At 38.3% G+C, this 18,552-nt stretch overlaps 1 protein-coding gene across 6 annotated transcripts in view; it reads right to left on the bottom strand.

Moving 5' to 3' along the window:
- Positions 1 to 18,004, bottom strand: part of trip12 (thyroid hormone receptor interactor 12) — a 46,377-nt gene extending 28,373 nt beyond the window's left edge. For 2 of the 6 annotated variants that reach the window (XM_049483229.1, XM_049483232.1), the window contains exons 1-6: positions 15,617 to 15,997; positions 10,173 to 10,202; positions 5,051 to 5,197; positions 4,454 to 4,579; positions 3,318 to 3,951; positions 2,833 to 3,082 (exon numbers count right to left, since the gene is read on the bottom strand). In XM_049483229.1, the coding sequence (XP_049339186.1) occupies positions 2,833 to 3,082; positions 3,318 to 3,951; positions 4,454 to 4,579; positions 5,051 to 5,148 (1,108 nt within the window). In that variant the 5' untranslated portion in view covers positions 5,149 to 5,197; positions 10,173 to 10,202; positions 15,617 to 15,997. Of the gene's footprint in view, positions 1 to 2,832; positions 3,083 to 3,317; positions 3,952 to 4,453; positions 4,580 to 5,050; positions 5,198 to 10,172; positions 10,203 to 15,616; positions 15,998 to 17,715 lie in introns of those variants that run through there. The other 4 variants (XM_049483233.1, XM_049483234.1, XM_049483230.1 and 1 more) reach the window with 3 other exon arrangements.
- Between the last annotated feature and the right edge of the window lie 548 nt (positions 18,005 to 18,552).

Below are 18,552 nucleotides of genomic sequence, written 5' to 3'. Positions count from 1 at the left end.
AATCCATATTTTGCTTATTACACCATTCAGTACAATACTTTATTTTTACTTATGTATTTTTATGTATTTATTTTTCATACAAATGTGTCATAAATAAAAATATGTATATTTGCAAATATGTGAAGAAGTATGATGGCTGTTTATATTCGTACTATGTTCTTACATTTTTGTTGTAAACTTAAAATTATTTATTTTTTCCATTTGTTGCCTTTTGTTAGGGCGGTTATCATCAAGCAGTGGTGATTCTAATAAACAGCTTGTGATATAAAAATATATTTAATGCCATAGAGGGTTAACATTTTTGAGATAAAAATAAAGAGCATGAACTATTAATAACAAACCAATTACCAATAATAATAATCTACTAAGCTAATTATTGACCATCGGTATCGACATTATCAAATTAAAAGTATGGTAAATGGACATGCCCCTAATTTTTTGCTTACCTTGACACTGTTCATTGTGTCCATTTGCATGTTTTTTTAATAAATAAAATTAATGTCCAGTCCAGTTAATTTGCTCCCTCATCTGCTGTCTGTCAGTGCAAGTCAAGTATAGTGAGCAATTTTGTTTCTTTTTGTTTGTTTCTTTTTAAATCCTAACAATGCAAAAACAGCCTGAGGTTCCTTGGGAACTCGGAATACATGTGCTAGCCCACTGTCACAACAAACTTGCCAAGTGTTTGTGGTGTTTGCTGGTGACTCAGGGTCAAACTGACACCCATCTCCATGCTGTACAGGGCACGACATTAAGGTAAATCTGCCATCAGGGTCACGAACTGTCCAAAGCTACACACCTGCTGCTTCTATATATAACCCTTTAACATCCACACCTGTTACAGTCACACTCCTCCATACCCTGCTGTACAGACCCTGTAGGCATGGGCAAAGAACAGACAAAAACACAGACAAACTCATCATCTTCAATCCCATTTCACTTCACCCCTACCACTTAGCCCTAGTGCTCTGTCTGCTCGTTCACGTCTAGAGGGTAGGGTGTCCAGATAGATTCTTGTTAGTCTGGAGGGGTGGCTGGAAGTATTAGGGCTACGTGACTGTTCAACAGATTTTTCAGAAGCACATTTCAAACAAAGGACTATGAGTATTCACTGGAAAAAATCAACAACTAATTTGATTATTTTCCTTGTTTAAAACGACAATAACCACTATCACATCTATGAAACACCGCTAGTAGACAGCTAATAAAGCAGGGTTATATATTTATTTATTGCTCATTGGCAATTGTCAACCTAGAAGAGTTGTCCCAATTCTTAGGGAGAGGATTTACACACGAAAACAAGGGGTAGGGGTACAAAAAAAAAAAGAAATGGGATTGGATCAAAAACTATCCTACAAATCCTTTATAAACTGAGGGGTCCAATGCGACCTCCCTTCAAAAGTCCAGCCCCTAATACGTAGCCAACATTTTTCTCCAAAACCCTCCTCATTTGTGGTTAGTTGGGATGCCCTAAACTGAGGTAACAATGATATTAACAGTCCCCTCAGGCTGATGGGACTAGCCCCACCCATACAGCTTTAACTAATCCACCAGGAGTTCACGAGAGAGGCAGCGTGTAGACACTATACAGTGGTTTAGGTGTGAGAGAGGTGGGACACTTCCCACTTTACTCTCTCAGACAGCGCACACAAGTGTCTTACTCACACCAGTGAAAATACTGGTTTCACTAAACTGGAGCTAAATTAATCTGCTTCAGAGAGTTCTGCAAGTTATGAGGTTTTGTTCAGTGTCTTCCTCACACCAGAGACAACTAAGCGCACACACAAGACATGTCGTTCTATCACCAGCACCCCTGAACCATCTGTGCCACACACACGCACACACATCTTGGAAAGTTCACCTCCAATCACATTCCAAGTTCTGTAGTCCAGCACTTCAGCACAGACTCTGTTTCCCACAAGTCTTTGCATGTCCACATTCTGAAACCTCTCACAATTTTGGTAATGTAAGCTCACCTGTCCAGCAGAGAAGCAGCAGTAAAACTCCTTCTTACTCTCAACTGCACCGAGACGTTTGCTACTGTAGCTTTAGCGTTAGCGGGTATTTTTAGCATGGGCCACTGGCACAGTGTAGCTGAAACCCGAGCCGTGTCCAGTCGCGGCCAGACCCCACCAACTCCACCAGCAGGAGCAGAACCCACTCATTACTGCTTACTAATAGGGGATTAGTGGAGCTCTGTGAGACACTGGCACCATCTGACCTCAAACTACTCATATTTATCATCAAAAACATGATTTACACAAAAACACACTTTAACCTTTAACAGACTCTCCATCACACCACATTATATCTCCCTTTTCTATGAACATAGTCTCAAGCTCAAGGCCAATCCAGAAATATTTAATATATCGGGTAACAGCTATTTTAATCCCAATCCAGTTTAGAGACTTAATGTGATGTTTAATTACAGTGTTCTGAGCACCATCTGGTGGTCTTAAGGCACCAATCATGGACATGATTGTCCAGACAGCAGCACTGAGGAGTGTTTTCAGAGGGTTAGTTGGTTAGACTGTGCAGTGTGGAACTATTTAATATAATATCTGATGAGGAAATGTAGGATTTACTTAGAACTGTTCTATTTTGAAATGTAGAACCATCCATTTCCTTTATCCCTGAATATATTTCTAATAAGAAGGAATGGCAATTAACAGTCCATTTATAAAACACTGTATGACAATCTAAAGAAACAATCAGTAAACCTTTATCTGCTTCACTATCTTTACATATACAGAGACTTCCGGACCAAAAAACCTCTGATAATGTATTTGAAATAAAATGTCACTAATACTTCTCTCACTTTCGCCCGGGACTTACTTGCAAGTTTGGCCTGCAGTCCGGACGGTCCGGGTTTGGACGAGCTCTCCGGCTTGGATGACCCGGGCAGGGACAGTCTGGGCTTTGGCAGGTTGACTTTGGGGTTGAAACGAGACGTCCACTCAAACTTGGAGGATCCCGCGGCTTTGGGCTGCTCCTTATCGCGGCTGCTCCTGCGGGGCGAGGGGGAGGAGGCCGAGCGAGATCTGCGTGATTTACTCTGGTCCTTACCCTGCTTCAGCCGGGCACCCTGTAGACACAAAGAGAGGAAAAAATATTAGGGGTTTCTCAATACTGGAAGTGAAGTGGGTTTTAAATTTACTACAGAGAAGAAAAATGCGGGCAAGTCACAATTTTCAGTGTATATTTTAGTCCTTATATTATTAAGATCGTTTATTATAATGTTTAAAGCTGTGATATCACAGGGTCAAGACTGGCTTGACTGAGTTTAACTATTATACATGGCCTGTGGTAGAGTCCTGTACCTGCGGAGGGGCGCAGCTGTTCACGCCTGTGGCCGCCGAGGAGGAAGAAGAGGAGGATGCGGAGGAAGAAGAGGCAGAGGAGGAGGAGGAGTCGGTGACGGCGCTGCACCCGGCTTTGGCTGATGCGGCCGGTTTGGACGCCAGCTTGGAGGGTTTGGCTGGCCGGCCGGTGTCGCTGCGGGGGGGCGGTGGGCCCCCGAGAGACGAGGAAGAGGACGAGGAGGACGAAGAGGAAGAGGACGAGGAGGAAGCGTCGGCTTTCTTTCGTTTGTGAGAGGCAGAGGAGGCGCTGGAGGCCCCGCTAGGCCCGGGACCCGGGCTGCTCTTTCGACTGGCGGCCTTGGGGGGCAGCTCCGACGCTAACCGGCGCTTCTTGGACTTGGATTTGGGCTCAGAGGCTCCGGGTGGGTCCGAGGGCCCGGCGACTGAGCCTTCGGAATGGGCTTTGGGCCGCTTGGCTGGACTCGGGGAATAGGAGCCGGTGCTGTTGTGCTCAGGGGCAGAGTTTCTTTTGAGAGAGCGACTGGAACTAACGTTGCTAACGCTAGAGCTGCCGCCTTCACGCTGCTCCTGCTGGCCTGAACTTCCTGCTGCTTCTGAATCTGGATCTGATACTGAGTGAGAGAGACTGTTTCTACAAAAAGAGAGAGACAGTGACCAAGATTAGCACTATGAGAGATCAGAGTAACTTTCCAGTTTCTCCCAAATTTCTGGTTACCACTCTCGTGAACCATGCGCCCCAACAGAAAAGGCAACCAGATGCCACTTAGTGTGGGAATCTGTTAAAGAGCTGGAAAACTGTAAACAGCAGAACTCAGCCCACCCAGACTGATAACACCCACACCACACAGACCAGCTATACATGTAAAACACTGCAGAAAACAGCCTATAGCCAACATACACAGATACGTTAGAGGAGGGAATCCTTTGCCATCCACTCTGAGGATGCCCTGATTTATAGTTTATTGTATCTATGATGAGCTCTGTATAAGAGGACTGTAGGGATGAGCAATAGAGCAGACATTACAACCTAGTAAGCTTACTTAAAATTTTGCAGAAATTTACTACTTCACATTCAGGACATCCTCGCCATCTCACATTCGCACACAAAACACACACACACACAGGTGGAATACCTGCGGGAGGTGTGGCCACGGGCGGAGCCAGCGGCTGTGGTGGGCGGGGCTTTGGAAGCTTTAGAATATGATCTTCTACTTTCAGGTGGGGAAATTGCTTTTTGTTTGGCGTGCTCTGACTGCAACCTGGAGAGGTTGGAAATTACAGAGCAGACACCAGAGTGTAACACTTCATTTACACGCGCACACACACCAACAGAACTACCGAGCAGTTACAGAACATTCCTGATGTTCCTGTACAGAGTGGGTTGTTAAAATTTCACTGAAGAGTAGAGTTAAAGCTACACAAGCTGTTTAGCTCAAATGACCCAATATGTATACTCCTGAAAGTTGTACTACAGTAAAAACAAAACAAAAACACACATATAGGCCTAAACACCATTAGCAGCTGGTTTTTAAAACAATGTATTGATGACGTTTTAAAGCTACATTGGATTAAAACAGAGAACGAAATTTGCTTTGCTTTATTAAGAAACACTGAAATCTGACCGAAATCTTCTGTTAAAACAAGTTCAGATCAAAGTTCAGTTCAGCACATGCAGAGTAACACATTCACACACACTCCTGCGGGTGAGAGATTGTGTGATGTGTACTCACCTTCCAGCAAGTGTGTGGTCGTGTGGCTGGGCCGCGGCTGTGTTCCTCTGTGAACGGCGCAGTGACCCCCCTGGATTGGAATTAGGCCGGTTGGACATTGGCACCTCTCTCCAGAAGGGACATACCCTTACTATACACTACCATTCACTGTGAGGGAGAGAGAGAGGGAGAGAGTCAGTCATTTAAATACATTTTCTAAACATATAGCAAGAAATAAATCAAATAAAATAATGTGAATAATGTGAATAAGGAAGTCAAATTGTATTATATGAAGAACTAGGTGGTATTTTTCACATCGTTATACTACCTCACACAGCATTACTGGTAGTGGAGACTGGCACAAGCTGTGCAAGTAGGGCAGATAGTCCTGTTTTTAGATATCTTAAATTGGTTTTTCAAAACAAAAAACATCCAATACAGAGTTCTTTCTCACAGGATCACAAACTAATTGAACACAATCCACATTCATACACATGAATAATTTAATAAATGTTATTCAGTGTGACTACCACAATTGCTACTGCATATCAACTGCAGCACTAGCTCTTTCGCCATTCAGAGGTGATTTACCTTGTTAAAACAAGATACGTGGGGCGATCCGCTTGCTGATTGGGATTCCTCAGTGTAGCACTTTCGGGCTGCATTTACTAGCGCTAAGCAGTGCTTACCACGGCTAGCGCTGCTGCTAACCGCATCGCTTGTGGCGAGACCATCTTGGATTAGAAGGGAAACATGGAGACACCCCTGTTCCTTACTATTGTCGCTTAAAATGCACCTTATAATCTGGTCTGCCTTATGTATGAAAATAGACCAGAAAATAGACGTTCATTGATAGTGCGCCTTACAGTTTGTAAAATATGGTAAATGAGAAGGCTAGGCAGACAGCCAATCAGGCATGAGCGGGTGGGTACAGCACAGGATGACCATATACAGAACAGATGCCTTTCAGATTTTGTGGAAAAGCTTAAACTGGCAGCATCTGGATTTCTGGTATTAGATTAAAGTTGAATTAATTCAGAAACACAACAACACAGACAAACCTGTTCTTTTGCTTTATTTGCCTTAAAAACTGCACACACACCCACACATGACAAGTGATGAGATCTGGCACAAGGGAAATGCACTGTAGAAAATAGCAAGTGGACACATACCATTACAGCTCACTGTACAACTCTGTTTTTTGATTGGTTAATGCAGGGAACATCACAGAATCGCAGTTGAATGCAGCCAATGTACTTTACAAACGCGTAATCTGATGTCTCCATTTGACAAATGAAAAGAAACAGAAACCCTCCCACAGACTTGCGCACCACACAGGCCCGCACAAACAAGAGGTTTGAGGGTGCAACTTCTTTGCTTAGATTCTGAGATCAGTTCAGTCGGTCATCAAATAACAATCAACACTAGTATGGACTAATCAATATAATTAGCCAGACAGACATGATCAGCAATCCTTATTAAACAATGAGCTGATCTAAGAGAAGCCAGATGAACCAAAATAAAACAGTGACCACCAAGATCTGACCATTACTCAGACCTCACCCCTCAGAGTGATGAAATCACTCTGATCAAAACACAGACACACACACCTCTTTACAGTTTTCATCACAGTGACCTGATCAAGGACAGGCATTCAAAAAACACACTAATCAGTACTCTTGAAAGACCTGCTTATGATACTCAAGCACTCACACTCTGACCTCTATGAAACTTAATGGTTATGAAGTATCTGACGATACTTTAGCACACCACACTGCCCATAATTGTGACATCCCGATACTGTGACTCTGTAATACTCAATATATCAAGACAATTCTCTACGAATCTGCATTGTGATACAGGATAAAACACTCCTAAATAAGCAAATACCAGGAATTGTGGATTTATTGGTGTCAGTTTCACAGAATTTCAAAACCAATGTTCTTCACCGCAGGTTTACCCTATTAATTTGATTATATAACATGGAGCAATAAAGCAGTAATTTTACTACATCAAACTAGAGGGCAAATCTAGAGTTTATAACACCTGTTTCAATTTAAATATTGGTATCAATGCAAAACGTGAAATATAATGATCCTAAATTAATTTAAGTTTCTATAGGGATTTTTTCATTACTTGGACTGCACTCAATTTTCTCTCATTGGCTAAGAAGTAGTTTGGTGTGAGCTTTCACTCTGGACTTATACCTTGCTCTGCCTCACTCTACCTCCAGCCACATTAAGTCACGTGATCACAATCTGCAATGTGAAAAGCTAAATCTTGGTGCACACTGATAATGAAGTTCAATTTGCAGTTATTTACTCTGTTATTGCAGCTCTTTCAGTGTGTTATTATGAAAATCACTTAATGGTTTAAAAAAAAAAAAAAAAAAAAAAAAAAGAAATTACACAGCCCTACTTACAAATACCAAGTAACATACACATGGTGTCAGCTATAAATGAAGATCAGGAAAATACAAAAAGTAAAAATTTTGGAACATAAATTTGGCCATATTCCGATTCATATTCTGACTACTCAGAAGACATGTATAGGTTCAATGGTGGGTTTGAAGAGTAACTGAAATAAATGGCTGTATTTGTTTTGTGATAAGCCTGGTTCCTTCCACAACTACTGTAAATACAGGTTTCTACACAATGAGCTACAAAATTTCACACCTAACTCACTGTGAATGACGATATAAATAACAGTCAGCTTTTTTGAATGTGTGAAAGACAGAGTCAGTAGTTACAGAACTTAAAATTAGCTGAACTAGATTTAGTGCAGTGAGTAACACTGAATATAAAGCATCTATACAGGCAGACTGTAATTCCTGTGTTAATGTGACTTTGAATGTCCTTTTCTAGTGGTTATTCTAATCTGCAGAGAATTTCATCTATAGAGAATTCCAAGCTCTCAGATCAGCAACAGGAAACCACTAATGTAACTAATGTAGGAATAAGTCCTACTGATTAATCTTAAAATATATGGATATAATCTCAATCATTTGGGCCGAACTCAACATTGCATGCTGTGTTTATTTGTACCTATTCTTACAGAGATAATTTTAGCCAGTCATTCTGTTCTGTTTTGTGATCTGTTCTGTGAGCAGACAGTGACATCTATTGTGTAGGAGAAAGAGTGCAGTGCAGTGCAGTGCAGCACTCAATGACAAAAGCCTCAATAACATCCTTTCACTGAAAACAGGTGCAGATCAGGTACGCATGCACAACAGGGATTTGAGCAAAGTTTATCCATGATAATGTGGGGAAAAGGGTTTTACTGCTGCTGCAGTCTTTCACTCTATTTAATCAAGTCATACACAAAAATGTGTATCTCGAATTCCAATGCAGGAGGAACTCCTTTCAGCACCCAAGATAGAACATCTCTCAGCATAGTACAGGGAGTATTAGAACACCAAACTGCACAAAAGGTGACTGGTCATCTCTAATATAACAATAGTTATGCATTTAGCATGGGCACGGTCATGGTGATATCACTCTCATATCCCATTTTTCTTCTTTACAGAAAATTATCTGATCCTTTTCATTTATTCATATGTAATGTTAAACCCTTAAACTCTATTCCAATGTATTCATAGATATATCTATTAATTGGTCTATTAAAGGGTGTAATTGCATTGTTATGCTATTATACAAACATTATATAAGCAGCAAAAAAAATGATCAAATGCATCTTTGAATAGACAAACGCATTTATTCTGCCATTACATGGCTTTAAGGCATGGGTCGGAAATTAAGTCTGGCCACAGGCCAGCTATTTTCCAGGCCATTACATGGCAGGCCACAAAAATACTTTATAGTGCTTTAGACTAGTACCTCTCCAGCCCAGAGGGTTGCTGAACCCAACTGCACAACAGTTAAATTCAAAGAAGGTAAAAAAAAAAAAAAAAAAAAAAAAAAAAAAAAACACACCGCTCCTCACATGGGATCGAACCCATGTCATAAGGGTCGCGATTCAATACACTATCGGTGCCCCAGCTAGTGAATTGGGAAACTGCCGGGAAAATCGCCCTTATAAGGACATAAGGAGCCCAAGAACGGGCGGAAAAACGAGAAAGAGCGTAGAATGTAAACAAAAGCTCACAAGTGAATCATTTTATTTTATTTTTTTCACCATCGTTCAAACAACCTCACAGGCCAGATGTTTAATGCCCCTGCTCTAGGGATTTGTATTGTTCTTAAATGAGTCTTGTATGAGTTTACATGAGTTGCATTACACTAACATTATAATGTCTCTTGTCCTTATCTAAATATAATCCTGATACAAAAAAAAAAAACTCATGAAGTACCTGATAGTAAACATGGTCTTTACTTCTGTTCTAGATTAGAAAATACTCCAACTGCATTTTAATTCAAAACTCAGTCCTGAGGTGAAAACCACAGGTGAAGTTAGGTAACAAATGCACCTCAGACTGCTAAAGATGAACAGGTTTAAACACTGTTTTTATGCAAAACACAAAACCATTACTTCCACAATCCTATTTGTAGAGAGATGCCCCCTTTAGTGTTAGTATTTCAGTTACAGATGATAAAAATAAAGGCCTGTGGGGAACAGGGGGGTGATTTTAGTGGTTAGTGCTTCCATCCAATAATATCTCTCCAACCTGTTTGCATCAAGTGATCCAGTTCTGTTTAAAGGAACAAATTAAACATCTCGTTCACAGAACATCCTTTACCTGATGCTGTACAGCAGCTAAAATGTGTTTTTCTCCATGTTTATATCCGAGTGCTTCATATGAATAGTAGAAGCTTCACAGAAGACAGGATGTGATTTAGAGCATGCATTTAGCACCACGCTAATTAGTGGGCTATAGGCTTTAATTACTTATTAGCGACATTAGCCTCAGAGCTTCAGTGTGAAACTAAAAGCAGACTTTTTTCACAATAATGTGGGGGCAGTGGGTCTAGGGAATTAAGATTTTTAGACAAACAGTTTTACAATTAGCTTCCATATGAGAAGGTAAACATAGAACACTGGTGTTGTTTTGTCAGCACCACCCAGTGCTCCACCTGTCCTACAGCACCCCACCCTGTGCGAGTGAGAGTATGTGTGTGTGTGTGTGTGTGTGTGTGTGTGTACACGGGGGTGTTTGTGAAGAAAGGGGAAGGGCATGGGAACTTACCAGCCGTGTGCAAAAGCCCCAACCAGCAGCCTGGGAGGAAGGTCAGAGGAGAAGGAGGAGGAGGAGAGGGGTAACATGGGGGAGAAAAGAAAGAACATTCTGTTAAAATTACTACAGCCAAAAGTGTCTAAACACATCTGCACCCACAGTACACTTCTCTCACTGCAAGTGGTGCATACAATAACTCTGCTAAAGAGGAATTTATGAAGCAGCTCAATTACATACACACACACAGTCAGACACAAACACACATACACACACACAGCAGCCATTTTACTCCTGTAACAGATCTGAAACAAACACCAGCCAACCTTCAGGTCATCAGTAATACGTCTACTTTAGTCCAGAAGAAGAGAGAGCAGGGCATGGTTAGACACATAAAAACAACTAATAACAAAATTACTACACCACCATTATGTGCTCAGCTGTACTTTCCAACTTTGGGAGAGCAGGGTGGGTGACAAAACTTCCAAACTTTTCCATAGAACTCATATCAGCAACCAGACAAGACTTACTAAGCATTAAAACTTTCTGAAACTCCTCACACTCAGCTATTTTCATTAGCTGCAGTGCATTAAATTAAACAGCACAAACTGTGCTCTCGAAGGAAACACAATTTCTCAGTGTTTGTGACACACTCACAATGAAATTCCTCACCTTTAGCATTAGCCTAAATGAATCTAAAGTCTTAATGAATTTGTTAACACCAGGTCACTTTATTGAGAATCTTGAGAATCAAGAATCTATCTGGCCACAAAATAAAAATGCACCAGGGTAAAAGTACTAAAATACTTCAGGAGATTATCTAAAACACATTCAAACCACATTATAGCAGTGTAAACACATCAGCCTCTTCCAAGATGCATTTAACAACCAAAACCCCTAAAAATACAACCGAAACACAGGCAATAGTTTCTGCACAATAAGTGTTACAGTCTGAGTAACCAAAGTCGCATCTGACTACCAAGTGTGCGCAATTATCTTATCAGGACACAATCCAGACGCTAATCATACCAATTATCAGATATAAACAGGGTCATTATGCCTTTAAATTCAGCTTCTGTCAAGTAATTTAGGAAAATGTTATGATGTACTCTGATATAAAGCAGAGCATTTTTAAAAACTCAGTAACAAACAGGTGATTAGATGTGTGGAATTGCTTGTGTGCGTTGAATATAACTAAGATGACGCTGAACTGCATTTTATTTAATTTACTACATTTATAACACTTCTAAAATTGTGTTTAAAACTACTCCAAGAAGGATTGCTTCAGATTCTGACACTTTAGAAGAATTTATCTATTATCATCTGCAGACCAACCAAGACTAGATCAGATTGAAATTCCTGTAATACTGCAGCGCTAGTCCACATTAATACACATTTTGCGACATTTATGCCAACTCATCCCAAAATTATATCCCTATAACCTGGCATTAGGCATGGTGCCAGTATTTTAACGCTTACCTGCTCTGTAGTCTTATTCTATTGGCAAAACTTCGGTACAAGGACTTGGCAAGTCGTGTCTGTGCATTTGCACATGGGTCACCAATGGGCCCCAATGATTCATTCAGTCATTGGTGGGAGGAGCTAAACCACTGACTGTAAATTAGTGATATAACAGCTTACGATTAACAGGAATTCTGAGCTGATCTGGTCTTGGTGACGTATAGATCTGCAGGCGATGTTAGATAAATGTTTCTAAAATATCAGAATCAGAACTAACCCCTTTTTGGATTAGTTTAACGAGTATATAAAGTAATAGAATATGGTAATTAACAGATGTTTTATTTATATATATATATATATATACATATATATACATATATATATATATATATATATATATATATATATATATATATATATATATATATATATATATATATATATATATATATATTTGTGCAGTATCATATAAAAAATAGTCAACACATACCAGCATCCAAGATCACACTTGGTACCAATATTTGTTTTAAAAATGCTTGTTCACAAAGTCTGATATAGATAGAAATGTAATCATAAACTATTTACATGCTCCATACAGTCATTGGGGGAGGGGGGGCTTGATTGACTGACCCAATTATTATTTTTTCTACAATCTAGCTGCAGAATAGCAAAATATTAACATTTATTATGGTTTATAAACATCCATTGCCCTGATCTGATCAGACCTGTAATCAGTCATGTGCCCAAACTAGCAAATACAATGAGGAGAATCAACAAATACATTGATGATTAGTTCCTATTTTGTTTTGACTAGTGACTTATTAGACATTCTGACTGTCAAGAACTGCAGGGGTAAAACTGACCAATCCAAATGACTGGTTAAGCCAGCTTTACACCAACCATTTTAATAAAATCATGTCTAGCTAGCTATAAAATCAAGTCTAGCTAGGCATTGTCTTTGTCTTAAAATTACGATAAATTCAACTGTATTTCACATTATCACGATTCGTGTGTCTTGGCCCATGTAACGTTTCACATAGACTTGTGAATAATCATAGGTGAGCTTACTCCAGCACTAAACAGGAAACGGCAAAACATCCCTGTTAAATTTAACCCGGATTATTCCAGATTCTTCTGAATTCCCCCCCCCAAACAAATTTCAGCACACACAAACAGCTGTGGCCAAAGTCTGCTTCTGATTCTGCTCCACTGTTCATAGTAAATTTCCATTTACAGGAGCATTATAGGAAATACTCTCTAAAGCACTGTAGTCGTGGTCAAAGGACAATGTCACACTTGAGCATTTTAAAATAAATTTTCATCTAAAATGTTTGACACTAGGTTCATTAGGGCTTGTTTACATTAGATCCACAGATTGGATTTAACCCGATATTACTGAAAATAAGACAGCTAGATATAAGAGTATAACAGTACAATTAATTAACTGTGTTAAATTTTGTTTGATTTGGTACTAATCTGACGAAAATACAAAACTAAAGCGTCTAATTACCACATCCATTTTAAGCCTGTATGATTACCTCTTTTTTTTTGCTTCAATTATGTATCTGTCTGCAAGCCAACCTACAGATGTCTGGTGCACGTTTTGCATTAGGTTTGTTAGGGCATGTTTACATTAGAGTTATTGATTAGATTTAATCTGATACTGAGAAAAGTGATACTGTGTTAAATTTGTATGATATTGTCTTCATCGGACACAAATACAAAACTGAAGTTGTCACCATTTTTAGTTTTCTTCAGTTTTGTTTTTCGTTCCACCTTAAATAAGGCAGCAGTTATTGTTAAGATTCTGAAGTCTAATGTGTTACTACTGTAACTGCTGCAGCATTTAAGGTGGGTATAATGGGGAAAACTGAAATAAACGTTGATAGGGAAAATACAGCTTGATATATGATTTTAATTTTTTAACCACTTTTTTGTTTTAATTACCTATCTGTCTCCAAGCCAACCTACAGCCTTCTAATTTATGCATGTCAAAAGGGTTTGTTAGGGCATGTTTACATTTGAGTTATAGATTGGATTAAATCAGATACTACTGAAAGTGAGACTGCTGGACATGTCAGAGTACAGCCCAAATAGTTAACTCTGTAAATTTGTGTTTGATTTGGTCCTCATCTGACACAAATACAAAACTTCAATATACAAAGCAGTCACCATTTTTTAAAATGATCTTCATTTTAGTTTTTTGTTCCAACTTAAATGATGCAGCAGTTAGTATTACATTCTAAAGACTGATGTGTAACTGCTGCAGCATTTAAGGTGGGTGGAATGAAAAAAAAAATCTAAATTTTAAACCTGCTCGACTTTAAATATATGTTGACAGTGAAACTACAACAGTTAAATATGATAATTTATCTTTTTTTTGTTTGTTTCAATTACCCATCTGTCTCCAAGCCAACCTACAGCCTTCCTGTGTATGTTTGGCATTAAGTTTGTTAGGGCATGTTTACATTAGAGTAATAGATTAAATTTAATCTGATACTACTGAAAGTGCAACTTTTGCTCCATTAAACCTGCTCGACATTAATTTCAAGGTTGACAGTGAAAAAAAAGAATTTAAATATGATCATTTATCTCATCTTTTTGTTCGTTTATTTGTTTGTTTCAATGACCTACCTGTCTCTAAGCCAGCCTACAGCCTTCTAGTGTATGTTTGGCATTAGGTTTTTAGGGCATGTTTACATTAGAGATATAAATTGGATTTAATCGGATACTACTGAAAGTGAGACTGATTGACATGTCAGAGTACAGTCCAATTAGTTAACCGTGTTCAATGAAGCAAATTTTCCATTTTCTTCAGTTTTGTTTTTCGTTCCACCTTAAATGATGCAGCAGTTGGCGTTACATTCTGAAGACTGAGGTGATACTACTGTAACTGCTGCAGCATTTAAGGTGGCACGGAAAAAATGAAAATAAGATCTTCTTGGGAACCTCTGTGCTTCTGTGAAACAAACATGCAACCTGCTCGACTCCTAACAAATGTTGACGGTGAAAACACGACGTAATTACCAAGGCCACTTCAGGCCTTGTACGATCATTTTCACCTCTTTTCATGAGTCTACAGTTATCTATCTGTCTGTATATGCTAACCTACATTCGGTTTGGGTTGTTTAATCGGTTGTTTTATAAGGAATTAAATGTTAAACTCTTTATTTTACTCCAAAGTTAAAAGAGAAATATAACCTATGTGGCTATAACCGAGCGGAGGCCCAAACTCTGACGCATTTAGCCTGTCAGCTAGCTAGCATTGCCGGCCTTCGGTCTGTGACAAGAGTTTTTAGAGCCTGACACTTCACATCTGAGATAATGACATCCAACAAATACAGCTTCTATCTGAGATCAGGGGATATTAGATACAGATATTACTCATATCTGCGCTGTATTGTCTGTATCGAGGGCTCAATCAAACAAACAGTCATCAATGCGACAATAACACAAACACAGGCTAAACGAAAGGAAAAGGGTAGGAGAAAACTAAACTAGCCCAAATAAACTAAGTAACTAGTTTAAAAAACAGGTTATGGTTATGGATACAATATAAAGTCATATAAATGCGTTAAGGGAGAACTGTGTAGCCAGAAAAGCCCGATTTGAGCACTGAACAAACATTCAATCCTGTGCTGTATAGCTACAAAAGAGGCGACAAAAATAGGTAACTAGCTAACCTAGCTAGCTAAAGCTAAGCTAAGCACAGTGTTATAACTATAAACCTGATATGCTAGATAAATAGCTAACGCTAGCTAACTTTGCTAAGCTAGAGAGCTAGCTATCGGTATAGATAGTAACTTAGATAGATAGAACAGCTAAGCTAATGCTACTTTAGCTAGCTAGCTAGCTAGCGTTAGAGGCCTTGGCCAAGCTATAGCCTGGCTACACAGATTAAACTAGCCATTAAAACATCATTAAAACACATCCACACAAAATCACAACTAATTACAAATTATATTAAATACTTAAACAATTAAACAATGTGTTCATACCGTGTGCAGTGAGATGGAATGGTTTAAAATCAGCCCAAATCTGTCGACGTGTAACCTAGCTAGCCAAAGCTAAGCTAGCTGACCGTGTCCTATTGAAGCAGCCAGACTGCAAGTTAGCTTAGCTTAGCCTCCTCACTAACATTACAGCTACGACGCAGCGCTAGCAAAGTTGTCGATGTTGTTCGTGGAAAACAAAACAAACCAACAACCCCCAGCTCGTGAAATCTAGACTAGAGAAGCTGAAAGCTAACCCAGCCTGCTAAACTCGCCATTACAAGCCGAACCGCCTCTAACAGACGCGCTCTCCCGAATCAGCCTTCATTGCTAGTTAAACAGGTCCGTCTTCAGCTTGGTTCCGCAGCTGCCGGTGTTCTGTCGAATTGTGCTGCCTTCTCAAAACGTGCCACTTTGTCAAAACGTGCTACCGTGGTGTGGTGTAATGTTTTATAGGTAAAACTGCTTAAATAAATAATAAAGAAAAAAATACACAAACTGTAGCACAAAAAGCTTAAGAAACACTCGATATAACATATCTATATAATCAAGTTTTTATATATATATATATATATATATATATATATATATATATATATATATATATATATATATATATATTCTATACATTTAGTTTATATATTAATTCTATAGCACACAAAGATAAAAAACATGTATTTATATATCCAGTTTATATATAAATCCTATAGCACACAAAGCCTACAACACCCATATCTATATAACAATATATTCAGTTTATTTATAAATCCTATAGCACATAAAGCATAAAAAATAATTAATGTCAACATACTTATACATAACTATATATTCAGATTATTTCTAAGTATTTAATTCCTATAGCACATAAAGCTGAAGTCTAGTTTATTCATAAATCCTATAGCAGAAAGAGCTAAAGAAAAACTCTATATATCCAGTTCATATATAAATCCCATAGCATACAAAGCTGAAGAAACACTTTTATCTATACATCCAGTTTATATAAATACATAGTACACCACATAAAGCTAAAGAAATACTCAAATATATACACTGTTTATATATAGGTCCTATAGCACACTCATATCTGTATTAAAGCACACAAAGATGTATATCTTATATCTTATATGTATATATTTTTATGTATATTAAGCATCTCAAAGAACTTATCTAAGATCATCTCTCACAAGCTGTCCGATATAATTCAGTAAACCTTACTGATTCTGGACCAGCATTCTTACTCCAAGAAGTTTGATCAATATGGGTCGATATAATGTACACCACAACTTATTGATTACTATTTATTTGCCTACTTATTTATTTATTGTAAGCCTATGCACAACAACACTGCTTACCATAAGACATACACACTGGGGAACCATGCTCCCCCCCAATCTTATTTTTTCTAGATCCATATTTTTAGGTATTGTTATGTTTTCTTGTTGTTTTTTTTTTTTGTGTTTTTTTTTATTATTGTTGTATACTTCCTGATTTTTCATACAGTTCTATCCTCTATACTAATTCATAATTATGAGATACTAAGTCTGGGGGTATTGTCGTAATTATCTCAATCATGACTTACCATCTTATAATTTTGACTTAGTATCTCGTAATAACTATAATAATAGTTATTATAGTAATAACAATAATAATAGACATATATATATATATATATATATATATATATATATATACACGTACATACATATATATATACATACATATATATTTATGACATAACACCAGTCAGACACAATAAAGCTATGCAATGCACCCCAGGGAAACTAGTACCAAGAAAAATACAGGAAAACACTTAACATTCTGGACCCGCGCATGCGTAGAACGGCTAAGTAGCGCATATCGATGGGTAACATAACTAGCTAGCGTTAGCTAACATACATGGCTAAACCTGATAAGAAGAGACTGGCCGAGTCTGGGCCGAGTTATTATTATTATCCTACAGAAAACACGACACACTGTAACGCTGCATTAACGCTATTCTACACACAGTATCCGCCCCATACTAAACACTAACCCTCCCTCTGTATCCAGCGGCGCTTATATGTGCTGTTTGTTTGACTGTCTTTCGGGAAAACAGTGGAATTCACCTGGAAATCTTACCGACGTTGTACAGAACTGGTCGCGGCGGAGGGTTGATTGTGTGTCGGCTGGGGAACAGCAGCAGCAGCGCGGCCTCTGGAGCCGCTCCGCACAAAACAAAACACAGAGCAGGAAAAGCAGGACCTAGATCCGACTATTCACAACTCAAACTAAACCGTGTTATTACTCTTCTCCACCAAACGGATCACCGTCTGTCGGCATATTATTCGACAGTTGACCCCTCTGCACCGAGTATGAGTCTCTTTTGACTGTTGGTGTTCCGTCGAGTTCTGATACCCATCGATATGTGCCACTTACCAACTTTGCGCATGCGCTGACATGAGCTAATATTTTATATGTTACAATTGTAGAAATTGAACTGTAAATGTAAATGACAATTCACAATCACAAAAAGTACAAAAAACAGGTTTCATTTAGGGCAGCATGATGTTGGAAAAAAATTGGTTGTTCTGTATGAAAGCCCATTCCCGCCACCTAAAATAAAAATCCTCTTATTATTTTCTTATTATTAAGTAATCTTATTATTAAGTTACTTACTATATCAAAATAATAACGCAGCAGTTTCTTTAATAATAAAAAAAATGTTGGTGGCAATGGGCTTCTAAAATTATTTAATATATATATATATATATATATATATATATATATATATATATATATATATATATATATATATATATATATAAACAGACATGCACTGACATTTTTAAAGTGTTTATAAAATATTTAAAAATCTGAGCGTGTTACAGAAATACAATTGTAAATGACAATTAAAATACAAACAAATAACAGTTTAAATCTAGAGCTGCAAGATATTGAAATAA

Source organism: Astyanax mexicanus, chromosome 9 (genome assembly GCF_023375975.1).
Source record: "Astyanax mexicanus isolate ESR-SI-001 chromosome 9, AstMex3_surface, whole genome shotgun sequence".
Lineage (NCBI taxonomy): Eukaryota > Metazoa > Chordata > Actinopteri > Characiformes > Acestrorhamphidae > Astyanax > Astyanax mexicanus.
This window is presented reverse-complemented; position numbering and strand designations above follow the sequence as displayed.